The 19,936-nt window shown below is 42.6% G+C and overlaps 1 protein-coding gene across 1 annotated transcript in view; it reads right to left on the reverse strand.

Moving 5' to 3' along the window:
- SYNPO2 (synaptopodin 2) overlaps positions 1–19,936 on the reverse strand; it is a 742,390-nt gene that overhangs the window by 139,359 nt on the left and 583,095 nt on the right. Inside the window, exon 4 of the mRNA XM_078675942.1 lies at positions 14,180–16,392. Coding sequence (XP_078532068.1) covers positions 14,180–16,392 — 2,213 coding nt within the window. The remainder of the gene's footprint in view (positions 1–14,179; positions 16,393–19,936) is intronic.

Consider the following 19,936-nt stretch of genomic DNA (forward strand, 5'->3'; position numbering starts at 1 on the left):
CCCATCTCCCGAAACGTGAAAGATGGCAACTTGTGGCTCGAACACTGTACAAGAACTTCAAAAATAAAGTACAATTGTAACACGAGAAGGCCATGTTGGTTTGGAAAGGACTGGTTGCAAAACACCAAATACAGCTGATAGTGATCCAAAGTGCGCCTGAATGCAAATAACAATATATAGTTCCATAACTGGGCATTATTGCCTCAGACTTTAATTATCCTCCCACTGAATGATGGTCCTGGGACGGTATCATGCAGCACTTATAATGAGGGTAGGGTTATAACAGCAGTTATTGCCCTGGAGGTAAGGGCAATAAGGGTCTTATACCCTGCCCCTCCTTCCAAGCTGTGAGTCCAATTCCTCATGGAGCAAATGACTCAACTGAAAGTTGCAAACGCAGCTGTTTCATCAGAAGCCTCACTTTCACTCTGTGCCAGCCCCTCCTTTTTAAAAAAAAAGAAATGTAAGCCCAAATTCTTCAGAACTGTAGAAAAAAATGAAAAAGCATGCCAGTTTGCTTATTTTTTTCTACTTTTTTTCAGGTCGTTAGATCTTTCGAGGAGATAGGTAAACGATGATGATGTATATATTTATATTTTTTAAATCCGAAGGTATTTTTTAGCCAATGTTTTCAATCCCTGCAGTGGCAGATATAGACCGCAAGGGCAACATTCTAATTGACAGGCCAGGTCTGAACGTTGTAGTCTGGCTGCTAATGTGTTTTATAATCTATAAAATTCACTGTAACTGTTGTTGATATGTCCAAATGTGTGTTCATTAAGTCGACACATCTAGAGATGCAATGTCCAGGTAGTTTACTACCAATGCTATTCGCATTTATCCCTTAGGAGTGAGAAGGATGGAAAACATGTTTGGGGGGCACCAAGCATCATATGACACACAGCGACCCATCTGTAACACTTGCATTCAGACTCACACACTATCACATTGGGCGCGATTCACAAAGTTACTTACGACTCGTAAGGTTACGAGGCGGAGTCTACGCACTCTGAGAAAAGTCACCATACGCAAGGCACAATCTCCCCACTCAGGGTTGAATCGCTGCATGGAGCACTCTCTGCGGAAAGCGCAAATGTTCAATCAAACGCGAAACTCACCCATAACTCATAGTCATTAGCGCTTACCGTAATGTATATGCCATAAGAGCAGAGACAGAGAAATCAAAAAAATTTACATTATTAAAAGTGCAGAGGTGCGGCACTTTAAGATCCACCAACGTAGGGGCATATCAACAACGAGTGGCGATAATTATTGCCCAGCACGCCTAGCGCTGATTTCCTTAACTCCGGCTATCGCTGAATTAAATCGCTGAGTTAGCGCGTTATCATCAACGCATAACTCAAGGGTGATATATAATTCAGCGATAGCGGCGGAAAAGCCCCTTATCGCAACATAAACGGAGATAAGCGAGGAGCGTTAACTGTTCAGCTCGCTGAAATGGGAGTGTGGATGTACACATACAATCCACCTCCCATAGGGAATACTGCTAAATCTGGATTTCAGCAGACGTTAGATTAGGCAAAAATGGCAGTTTAGAGCGATTCCCATTTTCGCAATGGGGGTCTGTGCTTACTAGTAAATATGGAGAAGCTGATTATGGGAGGTATTCATCTGTATTTAGTTGAGGAACGCCTACTTTGCATCTCATTAGAGATGCAATTCGAGGCGTATTCAAAACGGCGGCTGTCACACGGAATCACGAGTTAGCGTGTGCTTTATGATAGGGCGATGTTTAATTTGCCGCTTTTCGGCCAAAATCAGCGATAAAGTGGCGATATCGGGCTTGATAATATGGCCCGTGGTTATCAAGCTAAAATTTCAAAAGTGCCGTAGCTCCAGAATTGTAAATGTATTTCCATAGTCTTATCTCCTAGTGTTTACAAGCATTCAGATAAATCAATGAAGAAAAGCAAACACATTTTCGGTTATTTTTTTTTAGAAAATTGATGCAATCCTGTTTCCAGCTAATTAGACTTACAGAGCACATGTTTTTTATTTTACACTTCTACAGGTAATCGCATGCCTCTGTAGACCACTGCCTTCCTCCTTTCTTTTGAATTTGCAGTGCTCTTCACTTTTATTTTCACTTGTAATCTCGAGCTTAGCTAAGGGCCACGGGTCCATCAAATTGTTATTCTTGAATCTGGATTCACTGATCATTTGTGGATTAATGGTTGAAATATCTGGCAAAATAACCTAACAGATTGAAAAAGTACTTCTTCTGAGTAAACATCTATTTTACATCGCTGTAGGAGGCAGAACAACTTCTTAAGGAAGTTAAAATCGGACTTATAAATCACTTCTAATATATTGGTTCCTCCTTGACTGAAAAGTAATAAACTTGAAATTAAAAGCCTGAGCAGGATGCAGCAAGTACCTCCCAAAGTTCATGCAAATTCCTCAAATGTCTAAAATTTAGTTAGCAAATTAAAAAATGTATCACCTCTGGGACTTTCTAATCAGCCATAGCCACCGACTCCCTACCAAAGTCCTTGTGGTGTATAAACAAAGACCTGCATTAAGCTGCACTGTAATGTATTACTAATTTAGAGAGATACATGGAAAGTGATGACAAAACAAAATGTCAACAAGGCTCTACTCTGTACTCTCAAATGTTACTGTCCTTTGTGCTATGTCAGCTCCAAGAAACATTCTTTGCTGCTCATCGCTTTTGCTTTGCGAAATATCTGAATCTCGAAGGATGCTGGTGTGCCGGTGTTTCTGACAGACTCCCTTAGCTTCCATTATACCAGTCCATATTTCACGTATGACTACGTAAATATGTGATGGTGGGATTTTTTAAAGATAATGTACTTTGAGAGCTAAATTTATGGTATGGCCTAAGTCCTTCCGTGCTATCCGTCGACCGGACGGTAAAACTAGAATTCAATTATGAATTCCTGGGAAGGGTGTAGGGAGGTGGAGCTGAGTCCTGCTTCCTTGTCAGCAGGTGGAGGTGTCTGCAATCAGTGGAGGAAGTAATTCACTGGACTATTCCACATTGATCCATTTTGGATCAACTGATGTGCTAATTTAATGATTTTATTCAGATTAGGAGCCTCATTCACACAAATATATACACAGTGGCGGCTCCTCCGCTAAGGCGGAGGAGTGTCGCCTCACTGCTCGTTGAGCAGTGCAAAAGAAAAAGAAAATGATAATAACAAGAAGTTATTATCATTTTATTTTTCTTTGCGGGACTCTGACTCCAGCCAGGTCGGGCCGTGGGGCTAGAATCCCCACCGTGAGAGGGAACAAGAGTGGTTTGCTCCCTCCCTGAGTGTGCATTACGGCTTGGTCGGCCCCTCTTGGGCCGTCCAAACAGTCAAGCGCACTTGGCATGTTCTCCACTGGGCTGTGTTGCACAACCCAGGGGAGAACATGCCCAGCCTCCCAGTTACTAGCTGAGCGGCCCTTGCGGCCGCTCAGACCAATCATGACTGATCCTGCAGCGTCCTGATTGGCTGGTAGAGTTCGGGAGACTGGGTGCTTCCGGTGCTCTGCGAGGACTGAAGAGAGACATGTGATGGCAGTTTCCGTTAAGAACGTAAGTGAATTTTTTATTTTTCTATCACGTCTTTTCACCCTTCCGTCCCCCTACCCCACACCCCATACAGAGGCAGCGACCACTGCATATACACTCTGCTGCCCAAATTATTCTTCACCTTTTCTACTGACAATAGGTGGCTAGCTATGCGCCTTACTCTACAATGTCACTGTTTGTGTAGATGTACTGTTTGTAAATCTCACAGCCTCTTGTTCTTCCTGTTTCTTTCTCACTTTCTGCATATTACCCAACTCATTTTGTTCCTCTTCCTGCTCTTGTCTAGCTCTACATTATCTTACACGCATACTGGCAGTGCTTCTGGTAAATACTCTGCAACATTTGTAATGTCATAAAAAGCCAAGATCTCAAAAAATTGGTGAATGGTAGCCTTCCATAGATTGCATTGCCTTTAAATTGCCTTTAAATTATTAATACCGATCTGGAGCCTCAGCGTAACTTTACAATTGCAGAAATCCTTCTTAGGTCTTGCCTGAGAGTTAAAAAAATCATAAAAGTAATACTTACATACATATAAAAAAACTAGAGGCACTGTGATTCAGACCTCTTCAACCATTGGTCTGTTTAAGTCGCATTCACTTTTTGCTTCTGCCACACAATAGCATACAGCATGTTCCAATAGTCAGTCCACTTCAGTGATTGGCTTCACTGCCCTTTCAGTGACAGAATTTTGACTGATCAAATGTGACTTTAGCCTAAAAATAAATGTGTTTTAATGCAAGAGCTGGTGGGTCCCTCTTTCAGCGTTCCCTTTTCTACTTACTCCTTTTCACTCCATTCTTTCTCCTTTTCTCTGTGTTTTTTAAGTGCCCAACAAATACAAAGATAGGCTAGTGTGCCGCTCGCTTACTTTTCAGAGTGACTGGCAGCTAACACTGCTGCTGAGCCATTTGTGTTCTATACATCACATGTAGCCACTGCTTTTACACTCGGTGGCCATCTTGGGATCAACTGTGTATAGTCTATCATTGTTTTACTGTTCTTACAAGGCCAGCATGTCCAGAAGTAATGTGACAGCCATCTTGAATAGTACGACAATGACACAACATTCACAATACCATTCCAAGATGGCTACCTGGTGTATTGCTTAACAGGTGACCCTCTTGCAATGGTACTGAGTGTTGTGCAACATTATTTTTATAAGTGAAGGTCATCTTGAGTGGTAAAAGACTGACCGCCCTTGCAGTTTTATTTTTTAGAGCACGACTTTGGGCCTTACAATGAGGATGGCGGTCCTTGGACTGCCGTACTTGCGGTGGCAGTCCGACCACCGTGGTCTGCTCTCCGTATTACAATTGCAGTGGTCGGACTGCCAGCAGCCCACTATGACAACACCGGCACCGCCAGGATCATGGAGCCAGCTGTGCTGGTGGTGGTGTTAAGTGGGGAGGAATGGAGGCAGTACGGATCCAAGCCATGCCATCCATATTATGACTTGTCCTTCCACAAGCCTTTTCATTGCTGTGATCCCACCATGAAAAAGCTGGCGGAAGGGCAAGGAGGGGGCCCCCAAAGGGTTATCTGGCAAAACTGCACATGGGGGAGGTGTAAGGGGCACATGACTTGACCCACCCCCAAAAGTGCATGGTCGTGCGTGCACTATGTGGCATGCATGACATGGTGCATGCACACCGTGCACAGATGAGCAGTCGGTGCTGTCACGGTGGTTGTATGCTGTATAGGCTCTCCTACACAGGTACTATAGAAGCTCTGACATGCCCAATGATAAAGCATACCTGATTCACGTGAGGGCTGATTTTCCAGCTATAAACACCATTGCCAAATGACCACATATGGTGTAAACACAAACACACACCTAGTACCCATGCGCAGAGAAAAGAAACAGAAACTACACGTGTAAGTAATAGCAGCTGTGTACGCATGCTCCAATCAGCACGTCAGCTGTACACTAAAAGGACATTAAAAGGCAAAACACCACCACCACTCATTAGAATAAAACAGACTACAATGGGGGTTTAAAGCAGTGATGGGGTTGTGGGAGGGTGTGATTTGTGAATGGGGCTAGCACTGGGCAAGCAGAGATGGGAGGGTGGAGGTGGGGAAACGGAAAACAGCAACTAAGGGAAAAGAGGTGACGGGAGCGGGTGATCTGTGGATGGGCATGAGGGCTGGTGAAGGAGACGGAGCTGGTAAAAGCAAGAGCACTGTGTAGAGTGCTGAAAAAGAAAGAAAAAAGTAGGTTCTAAAATAGTCGTAAGTACGAGAGTAGTGGATATTTACAAGTACTTGGTCCATGCTCTGAGGGAAGGGTTAAAACAAGAATAAGCATGACCATGCATGCCAAGGACAAATGGTGACAAAGAATATGAGACAGACGATGGAGCAAGCAAATGGGAAGCCTGTGAGTGGACTGAAGCCAACAGATTAAACACAACATGTCCCTTTGAGACAGCACATGCGCTGTCTAGGCGAGACCTAAACAAAACATAGAAATTCACTAAAAAGCCAAAGGTTGTGGTTATGGAGACGTTATAACTGGGTTCAGATTTTAAACGCACAAAACAATAGAAATTCAGCAGTTATAGTTATATTTATCTGAAGAAGCTATAATTTGTGTCCGAATGTCACTATAAGTCATGCCCTAGCCATGCACTGCTAATTACCCCACATTTTACATCAGTCCTGACATCTTCTATGACATCATTGATAATATCAATGCAACTTTTGCAATACAATTATGGATGAGAAAACTATGCATGGTGGGGGCATGAGTTACAGATACCTTAGGGCACTAGGACACAATAGTGGTATCAAATTGCAATTTTCCATTCAGTTTCCATAGGAAAATTAAAACGCGAAAACTGCTGAGCGGCATGAAACCAAATTTGGCAGACATCTACATCTTGGTCCAGAATGCGTGCTTTTTATGATTTGGTGTAAATCTCTATGACAGTTTTTGAGAAAATAAGGTTAAAACATTTTCTATATCAGGATTGGCGGGTTCACAGGAGGCTCACGAGAATGGAGGAGACCTGCAAAGACGCAACTTCAAATAATACAGCAATCTGATTGGCTGAGGGGGCTTTTTTCCTGTTGGATGCCTCACTCCAGTGGGATTGAAAGGCTCTCACGAATTCCAGCCGGAGCTCGCACTCTGATTGGCCGGCTGAAAAATGAAAGTCAATGTTGCACCCGCCATTTCAAGAGACAGGCACTCAGTCATTGTGTCCTGGAAATTAAAAAAAAAGAAGGAATAAGGGGGAAGGGTAGGAGTACCCTGACCTCTTGGACCTTGTGGGGGTCCTAGAGGTACACACTTGGAGTAAAATGTTTATAAAATATTTTTTAGGGTTTACGCAATCCAATAGGCCTCTGGATTCCCACAGGAGTCTCACAGGAGTGAAGGGGCAGCGCTGCTTCCCACGAGTCTCATGTGATCTGAGTTTTGTTTTTTTGAAGGGGGTGGGAACTGTGTTTGCAGCAGCTTGCCATGAACTGTTGAAGGCTGTGTATGCAATATGAGGTTGGCTGCCTGTGGGGATGGGATACAGGGCCTGGCCAAAAGGGATGTGCGCAGCAGGGGGTTGTACTAAACCCATTCTGTGCACAGATGATGGGTTGGCTGCCCACATGGTTTTGGGCACAGGGCATGGCCACAGGCCAGGCCCTTCGATCAATCACACAGCATGCATGGCCTAAGACTGTGTGTGGCTGGGGTTGGCTGGCTGCTGGGGGTCTGCCATATGCATGGTAATAAGATATTACTTTACATTTTAAAAAACGTAGAAATTCACTAAAAAAACTAAGGTTAAAGTAAAAGGTATTGGCAAAGGTAATATGTGGGCATGACTGTTTAGGTATTGTTGGACACGTATGTGCATGTGCATGTTTACAATTTGTAATCACCTGCAAGACTTAGGATTTAATACCAGCTTCATTTTTTTAATCATTTTTGGGCATTCTCAAAAATTGAATTCATCACTAAATATTTTTGGCCTTATTTAGAGTTTGGCAGATGAGATACTACCACTGTATTATGCGTGCCATGGGCTTAACTGCACTTGTAATATGATAACAAGATATCCACCACTTTTGTAACAGAGTATGACATCCGCCAAACTCTAAAAGAGGCCCTTTGTCAATCAGTCAACTTTAACCTACACAATAACCATCCATTTACAAGCTTACCCTCACTCTCTTTGATTCGTGAATTAATCACCTAGATTACCATGCAAATATCTGGTTGCCTTACCTCCTATCCAATTCTCCTATCAGTCACCCACCCATTTATATACATATATGTTTGATTTTCTTAGATCTCCATTGAAAAACTCTCTACATAACCTCTTACTTTGCATTAAAAATCTCGGATATTCACTGAAAAGAACAAAGGTTAAAGTAATGTTACAGTTAGGTGAAAATGTCAGTTTAAAAAGGTTTTAAACTAAAAAAAAACACTGAAATTCAATAGTTATAGGTATGTCAAGTAACTGTAGCTCACATCCTTTCCAAGCACTGCTTATAACCTCACATATTACAACACTTCTGACATGTCCTGCGACATCATTGATAACATTACTGATGACACCTGACTGACATCATTGACGACAACCCTATGCATTGGGGGGGCGCAATTTATAGTTGCTTGATATATCTATAACTCTTAAATTAGAGTGATTTTCTAGTTTAAAACATAACATTTAAACTGACTATAAGGCTATTTTAACCTTTGTTGTTTTTCATTGTGTGTGTGTATATATATATATATTTTTTTTTCTCTCCCCAAGGCCATATTGTTCTTTCCCTTTTTCTCTCGTGGCCATAAAACCGAGGGGGCATGGATGACAGAAACAACAAACAGACAGCAGGTAAGAAAAGGGGCAGTGAGCAGGGAAACAGGCTGGTTTTACAGGGTAGATGGGAAGAAAAAAGTGCAGGGAAATAAGTCCCCTTTAGTTTATAAAAATAAAAGATGGGGTAAATGACATTTGAGTGGAATCAAGCCAGAAAAAATGAAAAACATTGAAGTAGGTAAGAGGGCATAAGGAGGCTTGGAGGTTTCCACCTCTTTGTGCAAAGGCTAAAAGAAAAATAACCAAGAAGGAAAGAATGAGGAGATTGAGTTGAGCTAGGAGAGAGGAGAGAGGGAAAAAAGGACGAGTAAGGCAAGAGGGATACAAAGCAGAAAGGGGTTCAATTCGTGCTCCACTACAGATGGGAATAAAAAAATGCGGACAATAGTGTAGCATGTAAAGGGTATCTCGAAACGTGTAGGATACAGTTTCGACAAAAAATGCATTCAAAGAATCGGATTCCAAAATGTGGTCGATGCAATCAATCCGTTTCGAAAATTTCAAGTAAATTGGTTAGGTGAAATGTATTACCAATTTGTAATTCTATACATTTGGTTGTTGAGAAACTTGAACTTCAGACCAAGAAAATGATATTATGGTTCTTGTGGCCAGTAATTTCTACTTGAGTGCACAGATCTATGCTACTATTGCGAAGCAAGGTGCATTTTATCCTGCATATGTGGGGCCTGTGAAATGGGGCTAGACAAATCCTTTGCCAAATATACAACGCCAATGCCATGAAACAATTTGAAAATGTTTCTATGGTGGACACCATCGTTGAAAAAATAAAGTTATCAATATGGAAAAGCTTCAAAGCTCGGACACCTAAAACATTAAAGGGCTTTGAGACTCGTGTTACCAGTAAAGGCATCCCAATATGGGGTATATATCGTGTAGAAAAAGAGATTCAGGTGGCATTAGTATATAAACAGGTCAAAGAAGGATTTGTCACATGATATATTCGTTTACAGAACAACTTATAGAACAATATGTGTGTTATTAGTTGGTGGTTAATAACCCTGGAAGGCTGGAGGAACAATAAATGCCATATAACATTATTTTTACAGTGAGAAAAATTACATTTTGGAATGGGATCTCTGCAGATGGGATTCTAGAAATATGTATGAGTTTGGTTGAATTTGGGAAATGGTTTTGCAAGTATGTCTTGTTGCCAAGATTGTTCTAAACATTATATATGGATTATGGACGGATTATTGTTGTCGTTTGGGTAAGAAACTATATTGACCAAGTTCTAAACACAAAGGGTCTGTGTTATATAGGCATTTATGGGTGTGAGAAGTAGTCCAACAGGAGTACTCGTTTACAAACTTTTACATCTCTTTTTGAATCAACCCCACAATATCAACTCTCTATTAGTAAAAGTGCAAAGAAGGCAAAGTCCTTTCAAATTGTAATAATTGCATATGAATATTTTCTATTTGCATTTTCTTCCAATTTTAGAGATTTCGGATCAATTCACAAAGTTATGTAAGAGTACATGAAAGAGCACTTCAGGATTACTCATTTACGTACTCTTGCATACTTTTGTGAAGTTATGCCAGGGTTTTGTGTTGTCTTACAATGGATCATCCTTGAGAAATCGCAATTAATTTAAATGCATGTTTGAAGGTAATTGCAACATCTTTCAATTACAATAGTTAGGCATGTATGGGATGGGTATTATATGGAGTGATTATAGACTATGGCTATCTACATAGACAGAAGACGAGAGTTTTTTTGGATAGAAAGAATGATGCATGGGTTTATTAGTGTACGGAAGGTGGTAATTGGACTATGGAGAACTGAATTGAACCTTGTTTAGATAAACATAGATGGGTTTCTGCAAGGATGCATGGGGTTGTGGAAGAAGTGATGCATGAAGAAAAGAAATATTCAATTACAGATAATTTGATTGATGTGGGAATGATCTATAAATTGTTGGAAAGTTACTGGATAGTTGCAATTATGAATAGTAGATCAAGAACTATGGTTGCCCAAGTCAATGCTGACGCCAGGCCTGAGACCTGGACTACTGTACATTAACGACCTGGATGCAAGTGACACGCCTGGTGGGAGGGAAGGGTGGGGGGTAGTTGTGGGAAGGGAGTTTATAATCGGGACTAAATACAAGTATATGTGTGGAACTGCGAGAGAATACTGAGATAGCTGAATGTACTGATCTGACCGATAATCTGTATGATCATTTCTGCCTTAATTGTGTTCCAAGCTGTCTGATTGTAATTTTGATTTATGATAGGATTGTGGCATAACGACTACATGCAACCTTTGTAAAACTCTATAAAGTCTGTTTACAAACAAAATGAATAGTAGATCAAGAGATATAATGATTTGTGGCAGATGTATGGACCATCAAAAGGGTGGCTAGACAAGTTAATTAGTGAATGGTACATGGGTGGACACTGGATGGAGTAACTAATGGAAAGATATAGAGGAATGGGTGAATGAAAGAGTGGGTGGATATTTGATCATGTATAAATGGAAAGATTGGAAGTTGGCTGAATGAATGGGAGGGTGTAGGGGTATCTTGATGGATAGATGACAGGATTAAGGCATAGATAAAACATAGACAAGTGAGTGTAATCTTAAATTGGTGGATCCACAGATAAAAAGGCACATGGATGCTGGATGCGTTGGTTGTAGGAGAGGTGGTGGATAGTGGGGTGAAGAAAGAAGTGACAAATGCGACAACATACCCATGGACAGGAGAGTGAATGCATTGATAAATGGCAGAATATTTCAATGTATGGGAGTTGGAATCATGGCTGACTGAACAGGTGGTTGCACAGCTACCATTAAGATATAGTGGATGAGTAGGTTGATGACTTCAAAAATAGATGATTTAGTTGGTGATGTTATCATTAATGGATGATAGGTAGATTGTTTAAATATAAGCACTGATGAGCGAACAGAAAGATGAGGGCCAGCAACCCCTATGTTTCCATATAGTGTTTATGGCTTTCCTTATAAACAAATGATGGCAGTGTCAGGAATTTGTTGTGTTTGGTTTGCAATTGGAAATCTGGGACTAAATATTGGTCTTAAAAGATCCGAACAGAGATAAAGAGGCTTGCCAGCAATGTATAGCACTTCCACCAAAACGCATGCATACACTTGTGCACATTTACACTGCCCACTGTGCTTTAGCATGTGAATCTTAGCATCTCAGAGGCAGGGCTCACTATCAAAATTAAGTTTATAAGACTGTTTCTCTAAAATAGTTGACCCGTTGCAGTTAAATTATACATTTGCAAGTGTTTCTGTGAGATCTTCCATGCTTGACACGTGATGAAATTTTAGGTGCACACTCATGTATGATGGTAGCAACAGAGAATGACAAGTAATTGGATTGAAATCCCTTGTCAGAAAGATGATTGGCTGGAAACTGGCCTATCACGGAATGCTTTATCTTCCTAACATGTCTTCTGTGAAGGGCAGCTTTACCTCCCCCCTCCCCTCCCCCCAGATCATAGGCATCCCCTTATCTTTAGCAAACTGAGGTCCACCTCTTCTTGCAAGTGATTTCCACCACTAGTGATTAACTCCACAGAAAAGATACACCCTGCACCTTTGCATGTCTAAAGTAAATATAAGCAGGCATGGAACAGAAACAAAAAATAATGAAACGGAGGAAAGAGGCAGGCATCTTTTCATATTTTAATGGCAGAGTGATAGATACAGTAGACTGGATAAAAAGTGAATGAATGAAAAAAGATCTTAGGAGCTTTAAGATACTGCCACCATGCGTTCCTGTATAACACCCTTTTGTTCAAAGCCGTGTTAGGTGCACGTGAGAGAAAGGCCAAACTTCACTTCAAGAAGAATGGAGGAAGGATTATTGTTGAAAAATGAATACCAGGGTCATTATCCCTCCACCCAGAAAGACGAATTAAACTCATTAAAATAAGGTTTTCCAGATAAAAAGTATACACCAATTAGATGAAAGATTTATCACTGATAGATATGGTGGGCATTTTGATTCTACATCAAAGACTGACAGTTTCATTGTATTATATTTTTAGTTTTCCTCTGAATACCACTTGGCTTGTCTTCAAAATGATGCTTTGTTCATCTTAATGTACACCAGAGACTGTCATGGTGAACAGCCTAATACATATAGGGCTCAGGGAAACCAGTAGAATTTGGCTAAAAGAAAGCCACAGTTTTGTTAGCAAGATTTCCCAAACTGTGTCTTGCCAAACTTAAAAAACCTATCATTAAAATGATACCAGATGCTGGCTTTAAGGTAAGCAGGGTATGTGGGCCTAACAAAGGCACCATCGTGCTACTGTTCATCAGTGTTAGCTCCAATAGAAAGCCCGCTTTTGATTGCACAGGAGTGGGCTTGGTGGCAGCATGTTTGGCTCCGAGTGCTTGGTGGGTTTAAAAAACCTGTAAGATGAAAAAGCAGAGCAAATGAAAGGGTGTTGAGTGAAGAAGCAGTGTCAAAGTCCAAAGAGAAAGCAGGAGGCCAGAAAAGATGTGTGATGAATATGATTGTAGGTACTGCTTCGGTGGCCAGAAATCTTATGCTGTAAAATCATTTTAAAATAGGCATAGTCCCCTTCATCCTCAGTCACTGTCCTTCTCTTAGAAAAAAGCAAACATAGCCTCAACCTGAGTTGGGGCTTTCTTCTTATGTTTTGCCAATCTTCAGCTTGTGTCTTTTTAGACGAACCATTCACCTGATGTGTGGCAGGTGACCTACTGTTCCCATACACAAGCTGACATCCGGATCTCTCTTGTCGTACATCGCAAAGTGTTTACCATGACCAATGGCACTTACTGCAGGGGCTATGGGCAATTAAACATCTCCAAAAACAGAGAAGTCCATTTGGCCAAGTAGCTTCTTTCCCTTGATTTTCCTTTTTGCCAAGACAGGGCAAGCCAGCATTCCTGCTGGCATGTCTTCTCTCATAGAGGCAACAGGCAATACTAATACTGATTCACATTTAATCTAACAAGCGACTTCCCACATCTATGACACAGTCATACACAACTTTCAATTAGCACGTATTACAAAAATAAAACCTAAAACATGTCATTGTGAAATATCTCCAAGCTCTTAGGCCAGAAGTGCAAGGTTTCTGAAATATATTATTCAGTTTTATGCTACTTGCATGAGACACAGTGAGCATGTTTCACTGTCTTTTTAGGTTTGAAGCATAAAACCTAGTGCCATGCTTACTTAACATAGTGGTATTTTCATGTGTTTTAGGACACTGGGTACTTCAAGGACCCTATGTTCCAACGGGTTTCTTCCCCTTAAGGTTTGCAAGGAAACTTGTTTGAACATATAGTACAATGTGTGATAGAATCTACCTAGACGAGTTAAAGACAGGTGTAATTCTTCTATCAATCACCTAAACATGTTTATGTCTTTGGACCCCGTTGTTAAAGTTTCATACATAGTGCATACATAGCCCCTACCAGCATTACGTATAAAGTATTGACATGCTCAATGACGATATGCCACCATTTAGGGATATTTCATCAAATTTCCAGCACTAGCATGTATTCTTATTACCAGCCCCGTCAATGCAGGAAATTGACTTCTGATAAATTAATAATTTACAACTGATAACACTGAGAGCCGGTATGTATACGCAAATGTATAGAAACTTATATTAAGTAAGCCAATGACTTCTAGAGGCACTCTTAGTATGCCAGATCAACACTGCAAACACTTCATTCTTTTAAAAAATGTTGACACCAAGTTGCAGCTAGAAGATTACTCTCCAGCCACTGCTGGCTTCCACACCTGAGCTGAGGCAGCAACTTTCTTTGCAGAAAACTTTGGCCTTGGGGGAGCAATCAAAGGCGTTGATGTATATTCTTGCTTTGCAACCATGGGATATCCAACAGGCGCACTGGATTCATATGCTGAGGTGGCTGTGTTAGACTGGAACGAAGGCTCCTGGTTGTATGAGGTGGCTGTGTTAGACTGGAACGAAGGCTCCTGGTTGTAGGTGGGCTGTGAGTACAGTAATGCTGCCTCGTAGTTAGCACTGGGAGCATGGTTAACCACTCTTGCAGGCTGAGCTTGTTTTAATGGCGGCAAGCAGTTGGACTTTCCTGGCTGCTTTGGGGAAAGGTCGCCTTTGGTATCTGAAGGAGGTTGAAAAGTAAACAATGAGGCGTTGAGTTGATATGGCTGATGTTTCATGACATCCAAAGCATTGAGTGCTTTTTTGGGCTTTTTCTGGGTGTTTTTTGCAGTTGTTTTTGCAGATAAAGGCTGTGATTTTCTGGCTGCTAAAGGATACATTGGAGACTGCGTGGGGTTATATGTCAAAGGTGGAGGAGCACGAACATTAGATGAATACTTCCAAGATGGTGGCAAAGATGGAGTAGGGGAAGGCGCACGTGCCATATTGGCTTGCACAGTGTCAGAGTCCACTACAAACTTTTCCATTCGAGACTGCCTCTTGGCAAACAATTCTGCTCCTCTGCCTTGCAATGCTGGCATCTCAAATGAAGGTCCCACTCCCCCGGCAAGTGCCACATTTCCCAAAGGCATGGTTGGTGGTGTTTTAGGGGTGTGAGTTGTTTGGTTTACTATTTCTGCTGCTTGGGGTCCCCTGTAATCCATCTGATGCATGTCTGGGGGCTGATATGAATGGGTAGCTGGCTTTGCTATGTTAACAGGCACTGTAGTGTTTGCCTGAGAAATATGTGTAGTCGGGAAGGGTGGAGCTGCTGATGAAACCATAGATGGGGGTGACCAAACGGCTGCGACTGGTGTCATAGGTGCAGGAGGAGATTTAGCTGCAGGCTTTGGTGCAACTGGTGGTGGGTTCTTTTGTTTTCCAGCCTGGGCCTGCATGAAGTTACAAGCCTCCGCTCCCAAGCTTAAATAATCTTCTTCAGGTCCCGATTCATTGCCAAGTCCTGTGCCTCGTTTCCCTTCCCTGGTTTGAACAAGTGACAGCAAGGCAGGGTTGGGGTTCACCTTTGGTGGCTCTTTGAAAGTAAACATAGGCTTTGCTGTACTTCTTTTCTTTGCATCTTGCAGTATTCCTGTTTTTTTAGCTGGAACCGATATCCTTTCATCTCTTGACGCAATCTGCTCCATTGATTCGTAAGGAGACCAAACATTTGGTTGTGCGATTCCTGCTACGGGAGATGACACCTTATACAATGGCTCCGGCAGTGGGCTGATTGAAGAATAAGGAGGTGGTGTTGGCAGATCTGAGAAGGGGCTAGTCACGTTCCTGGTTGGTGAGAATGGCAGAGCTGCTCGATTCTGCACCCCACCGAAGGGCTTGGCAGACCTGTTTGACGAAGACAATCTGTGCACCTCACTAGACTGAAAGGAGGAAGTAGCCTCTTGGGCTCCGCTGATGCCATTTTGCACCCTACCCTGACTGTGACTCACTTCTATGTAGCTTTTACTCACACAGCTCTGGGTTCTTGTTGATTCAGAGTGCTGAGACTGGTGGGACATAACTTGTTTGACACTTTCGCCCATGTTGGAATCTGTTGAGTCCTGCATAAATTTCTTCATTTCCTCCTGCTCTGAGGTGATTTCATCCATTCTCTGTTTCCTCCGCGCAAACATGAGGGCTCCTTTCCCCTTGGTCTCTGGCAGACTCTCCATCGTGGCCTCACCTTTTGACTTTTCAACCTCCAGTAAACCAGTGTCCCAATCAAAAGTTACAATCTGGGTCTTCTTCTCAGGATCTGAGAAGAAATCCTCATCTATCTCTGATTCGCTGGTTCCAAGTAGAGTAAACTCATATGTGTTCCCCTCGTCCCCCTCGTTGTCCTCCTCGTCAGGATCCGCTGGTTCTAGCTCCCCTGTGCCGTAACTCACTAGTGTGTACTTCTTAGCCCTCTGTCGTCGTTTCTTGAACATCAACACCCCCTTAGAGCTTGGAGTGGGTGCTTGCGTCAGAAGAAGGGCAATGCTCTTACATTTAGACTTTGCTTCCTTTACCTTCTTCTCTGAGAGGCTCTCGCTGCGCCGGAGCCCTAGAAAAAGGAACAAAGTGAACATTTTGGTTATAAAATTCTGCAATTCAATATTCTAAAAGCATTGTCGTAAGATGCTAGCAAACTGGCCCCAAACACAAAATCCTATTTTTTGCATATAGTGTTCGCTTGCAACATGATCTTTGATTACTTTATTCGAGCTTTAACTTAAGTCTTTGGCTCTTACAATTTCATGTTCATAAGCTTGTAACCAAACAAGTGAAGTCTCATTTTCTCAGGGCCCACAATGCCAACAAACATGCTGTAATGATGTGGTATACATGTTTCTCTATGTTTTCATTGATGCCAGCACTTTTTGTAGGGGCTGGGATGTTTGTCCTTTCTTTACTATTGGTTTCCTTCCATGTTTCCATGTTTTCTTTCTTGACTTTCTCTTGCACATTGGCCCTTATTAGCCACTTCTCATTGGGAGCCCACCCTGCCATCATTGTGATAGGATCAGATTGCGGGGCTGCCCACTGGTTAAAAACGGTCATTCAACCCCATAAGGATCCCTGGTTGTCAGAATGGCATTGTTGGTGAAAGCACCTTTTACCACAATATTACGAAAGCAGACTTTGGAGGGGTAACATGAGAAAAGAATATGTCCGCATATTTTTTCTGCTTTTTGTTGTGAGGTGCTGAGTTTTTTTGTTTTGTTTTTTTAGGTTGTTGGGTTTTGTCCTGCATTGTGCTATGGTTGTGCTGCATGGCTGTTATGTTGCGGTCTGTTTTGTTGAGCCTTATGTTTCTGTAGTCCTGTTATTTTGCTTGGTGCTATATGTTGATGCTGTGTTGTGTTGGGGTTTGTAGTTACTACAGAGATGCCATCAAAGACTTCTACATCTGAATTCAAAAGCAATACATGCTTTCGAAGCTCCCATGATAAGCGCTGCTTCAGCTCTTCAAGTATTCAGGGCACCAGTCGGCCCAAAACTATGGCATACACCTGTCTTAAATTAGCACTTCCAGAGATCACTTTATTTAAGGCGGTCCTATATTGACTGGCGTGGCTTGCAGTTTTCACTTGTACCACTGTTACCCCACACGAAAAGTGTTGTTGGCTCAAACACCAGAAAGAAAGTATTGAAAGCGCCACAAGTGACATGATTAAACGTTGTGTACAAAACTGAAGCAGCAAGCAAAGGGAGTCTATAACCAAAAGAAAGACGTGCGGATCCCGGTAAACACGAGTATTCTGCAGAGTTAAAATGAATTGGTGACAATATCTCATGTCACTGTCCAGAGGGCCACTCGTGAATCTGTCAGCAGGCAGCTGGGCGCTGGGCGCTGGAGATTGCCTTTTTATTCCGACCGGCCCGCCTCCACTTGCATAATTACGCGGCTCGATTAGTTTCGCTATTGTTAAGTGAGAAATGAGCTTCACGCAGGTCAAAGCCAAGAGCAATTTGTTACAGAAACAGATCCGTTTACGGGGCGCGTGTTTGGCGGCAATCTGCTACGCTGATTTAGTGCGTAAGACGTTTCTGACCTCTGACCCGCGTGAGTGCGCGCCGTGCTATACCAACTGAACGTCATGAAGCACGACCACGGACTGCGTCAGTCGGGGCAGTTGACTTTAGCTTATGCTTCTATTTGATGCAACCAATCCAAACATGGAGTATCAAGGAGGTTTGCAATTTAAATTGTTTCCACTAATAGAGATGTTGGAGGAACTAATTTCAAGCTTCGTCATCTCTCTACGCCCTTGTTGTTATTTCCCCGAATGCGGAAGTGTGTAAAATCAGGAGAGTAAATTCAGGTAACCATCTAGTGGAAGACAGATATTATCATCTAGGTGTCACTCACTCAACCCCTGGCTTGCAAATCTGACTCCTGCTATCAGTGAGCAGCATCCATAATTGACCAAGAACACTGCATTAAAAACACACTTAGGGTCTTATTCAGGTAAAACGGTCAATACATACATTGTACACCCATCCCCATGATTTTCATAGATGTATGCATTTTCAATGATTCATAAAACCCTTGAGAATTATCCCAGTGGTTCTCCGCAATGTGGAAAAGCCACATGTGTGTGCATGGTAGGAATGGATCAAATCACATTTATGTAATCAAATTGTTTTCTTTCCCAAATGGAGAAACCCCTACCGAAAGTGAAAAATTGAGGCGTCTGCTTTAATTTTCCAACATGGAAAGGGACTTAATCCTGCCTCCTTATTAGGTAGTTTTACACGTATTTTCACAGGTGGGAAACATCCTGCAAAAAGCGTGTGAATGCCTGCAAACCTACAAGCATGTTTTTCTGGGCAAGATCCAATCTGCATGGGCCAAAATGGCCCGTTTATCCTTATCGGGAAATGTCTGCCTAAGTGTCATTGCTTTTTGCGCCAGTGAGATCTATATAGGTGTCGACCCTTTGCGTGACTGCAAATTGAAATAAAAGTATGTGGCTTAAGTCTGGGTTTTTAGAACTTGTAGCTGAGTAAACAACTTATTTGTATTTCGTCCGACGCTTCGACAATTCCTCCTCCCCACAAGCACAGACCACTCACGGGCTCTCTTCAAAATCCTGACAGGAATGCTGCGCACTTTTACGAGGGCACTATTTAGTGACACACTACGCCGACACGCTCGCTTGACAAGCGGCCTCTGACTCGGCAGTTTATCCCCTAGCTTCTTTGGGAAAAGGTACTATTAGGGAACAAATCATTCATTTTGGATAGGCTATATGCTAGGTGTATTTGCATTGGGCAACTGGCATTTGTTTGACACAAAATACATTTCCTCTCTTCTGCGAGAAATCTTCACGCCTTCCTCAAATACCTTACACTTTTTTTTACCAAGGAACGCCACGCCATTTCATAATTATCCCGCAGAATTAACCCACTTGGCCCAAAATACAAGCACACAAAAGCAGCAATATAAACTCACATTGATTTCTACTTTTACAGGACATAGATGCCATCACTGCCTCTTTGGGTGCGAGACCCCCTTTTGCAAACCACGAGGTATGTCATTTTATTTCCTTCCCATGTGAGACGTCTTCCACTGTCAAATGACAATTCCCTCAATTGTCTCCAAAGTCTCAGGTACACCCTGTGAGGGTGTGCCCACAGTCCCTGTCCCCACTGCCCCTCCACTGTCTGCCACCCCCGTGGAGCCTCTTCCCTGCTGCAGTATGCCAGGCATCTCCGCACGCTGACAGTCGCCCAGCAGCTGACCCGCTGTAATCCAACCTGCCCGGCCTCGCCGTCAGCTGGGACTTTTAACCGCACACCCCGGAGGGCTCGCCCGCTGCCACCCAGACCCGGGGCCGACTGTCCGGTGATATGCCCCTTTACAGGCGCCACGGCTTCTGCCAGGCCCCTAGCCCGCAGTTGCCACTCAACCCGTTGGCACAAAGAGCAGAGTCTGCTGTCACGTAAAGGTGCCCGGTGGAGCCTGGTATGCCCACATCACAGCCACATACACTAATGCTAGAAATGGGCCGGGCGCCCCGGTTTCAAAAAGTTGCAAAGAAATACAAAATAGACGCACCACATGCCACATGAAACTTACCACACTGCTGCCTTCCTGTCCA

This window comes from Lissotriton helveticus, chromosome 2_1 (assembly GCF_964261635.1).
Source record: "Lissotriton helveticus chromosome 2_1, aLisHel1.1, whole genome shotgun sequence".
NCBI classification, from domain to species: Eukaryota; Metazoa; Chordata; class Amphibia; order Caudata; family Salamandridae; genus Lissotriton; species Lissotriton helveticus.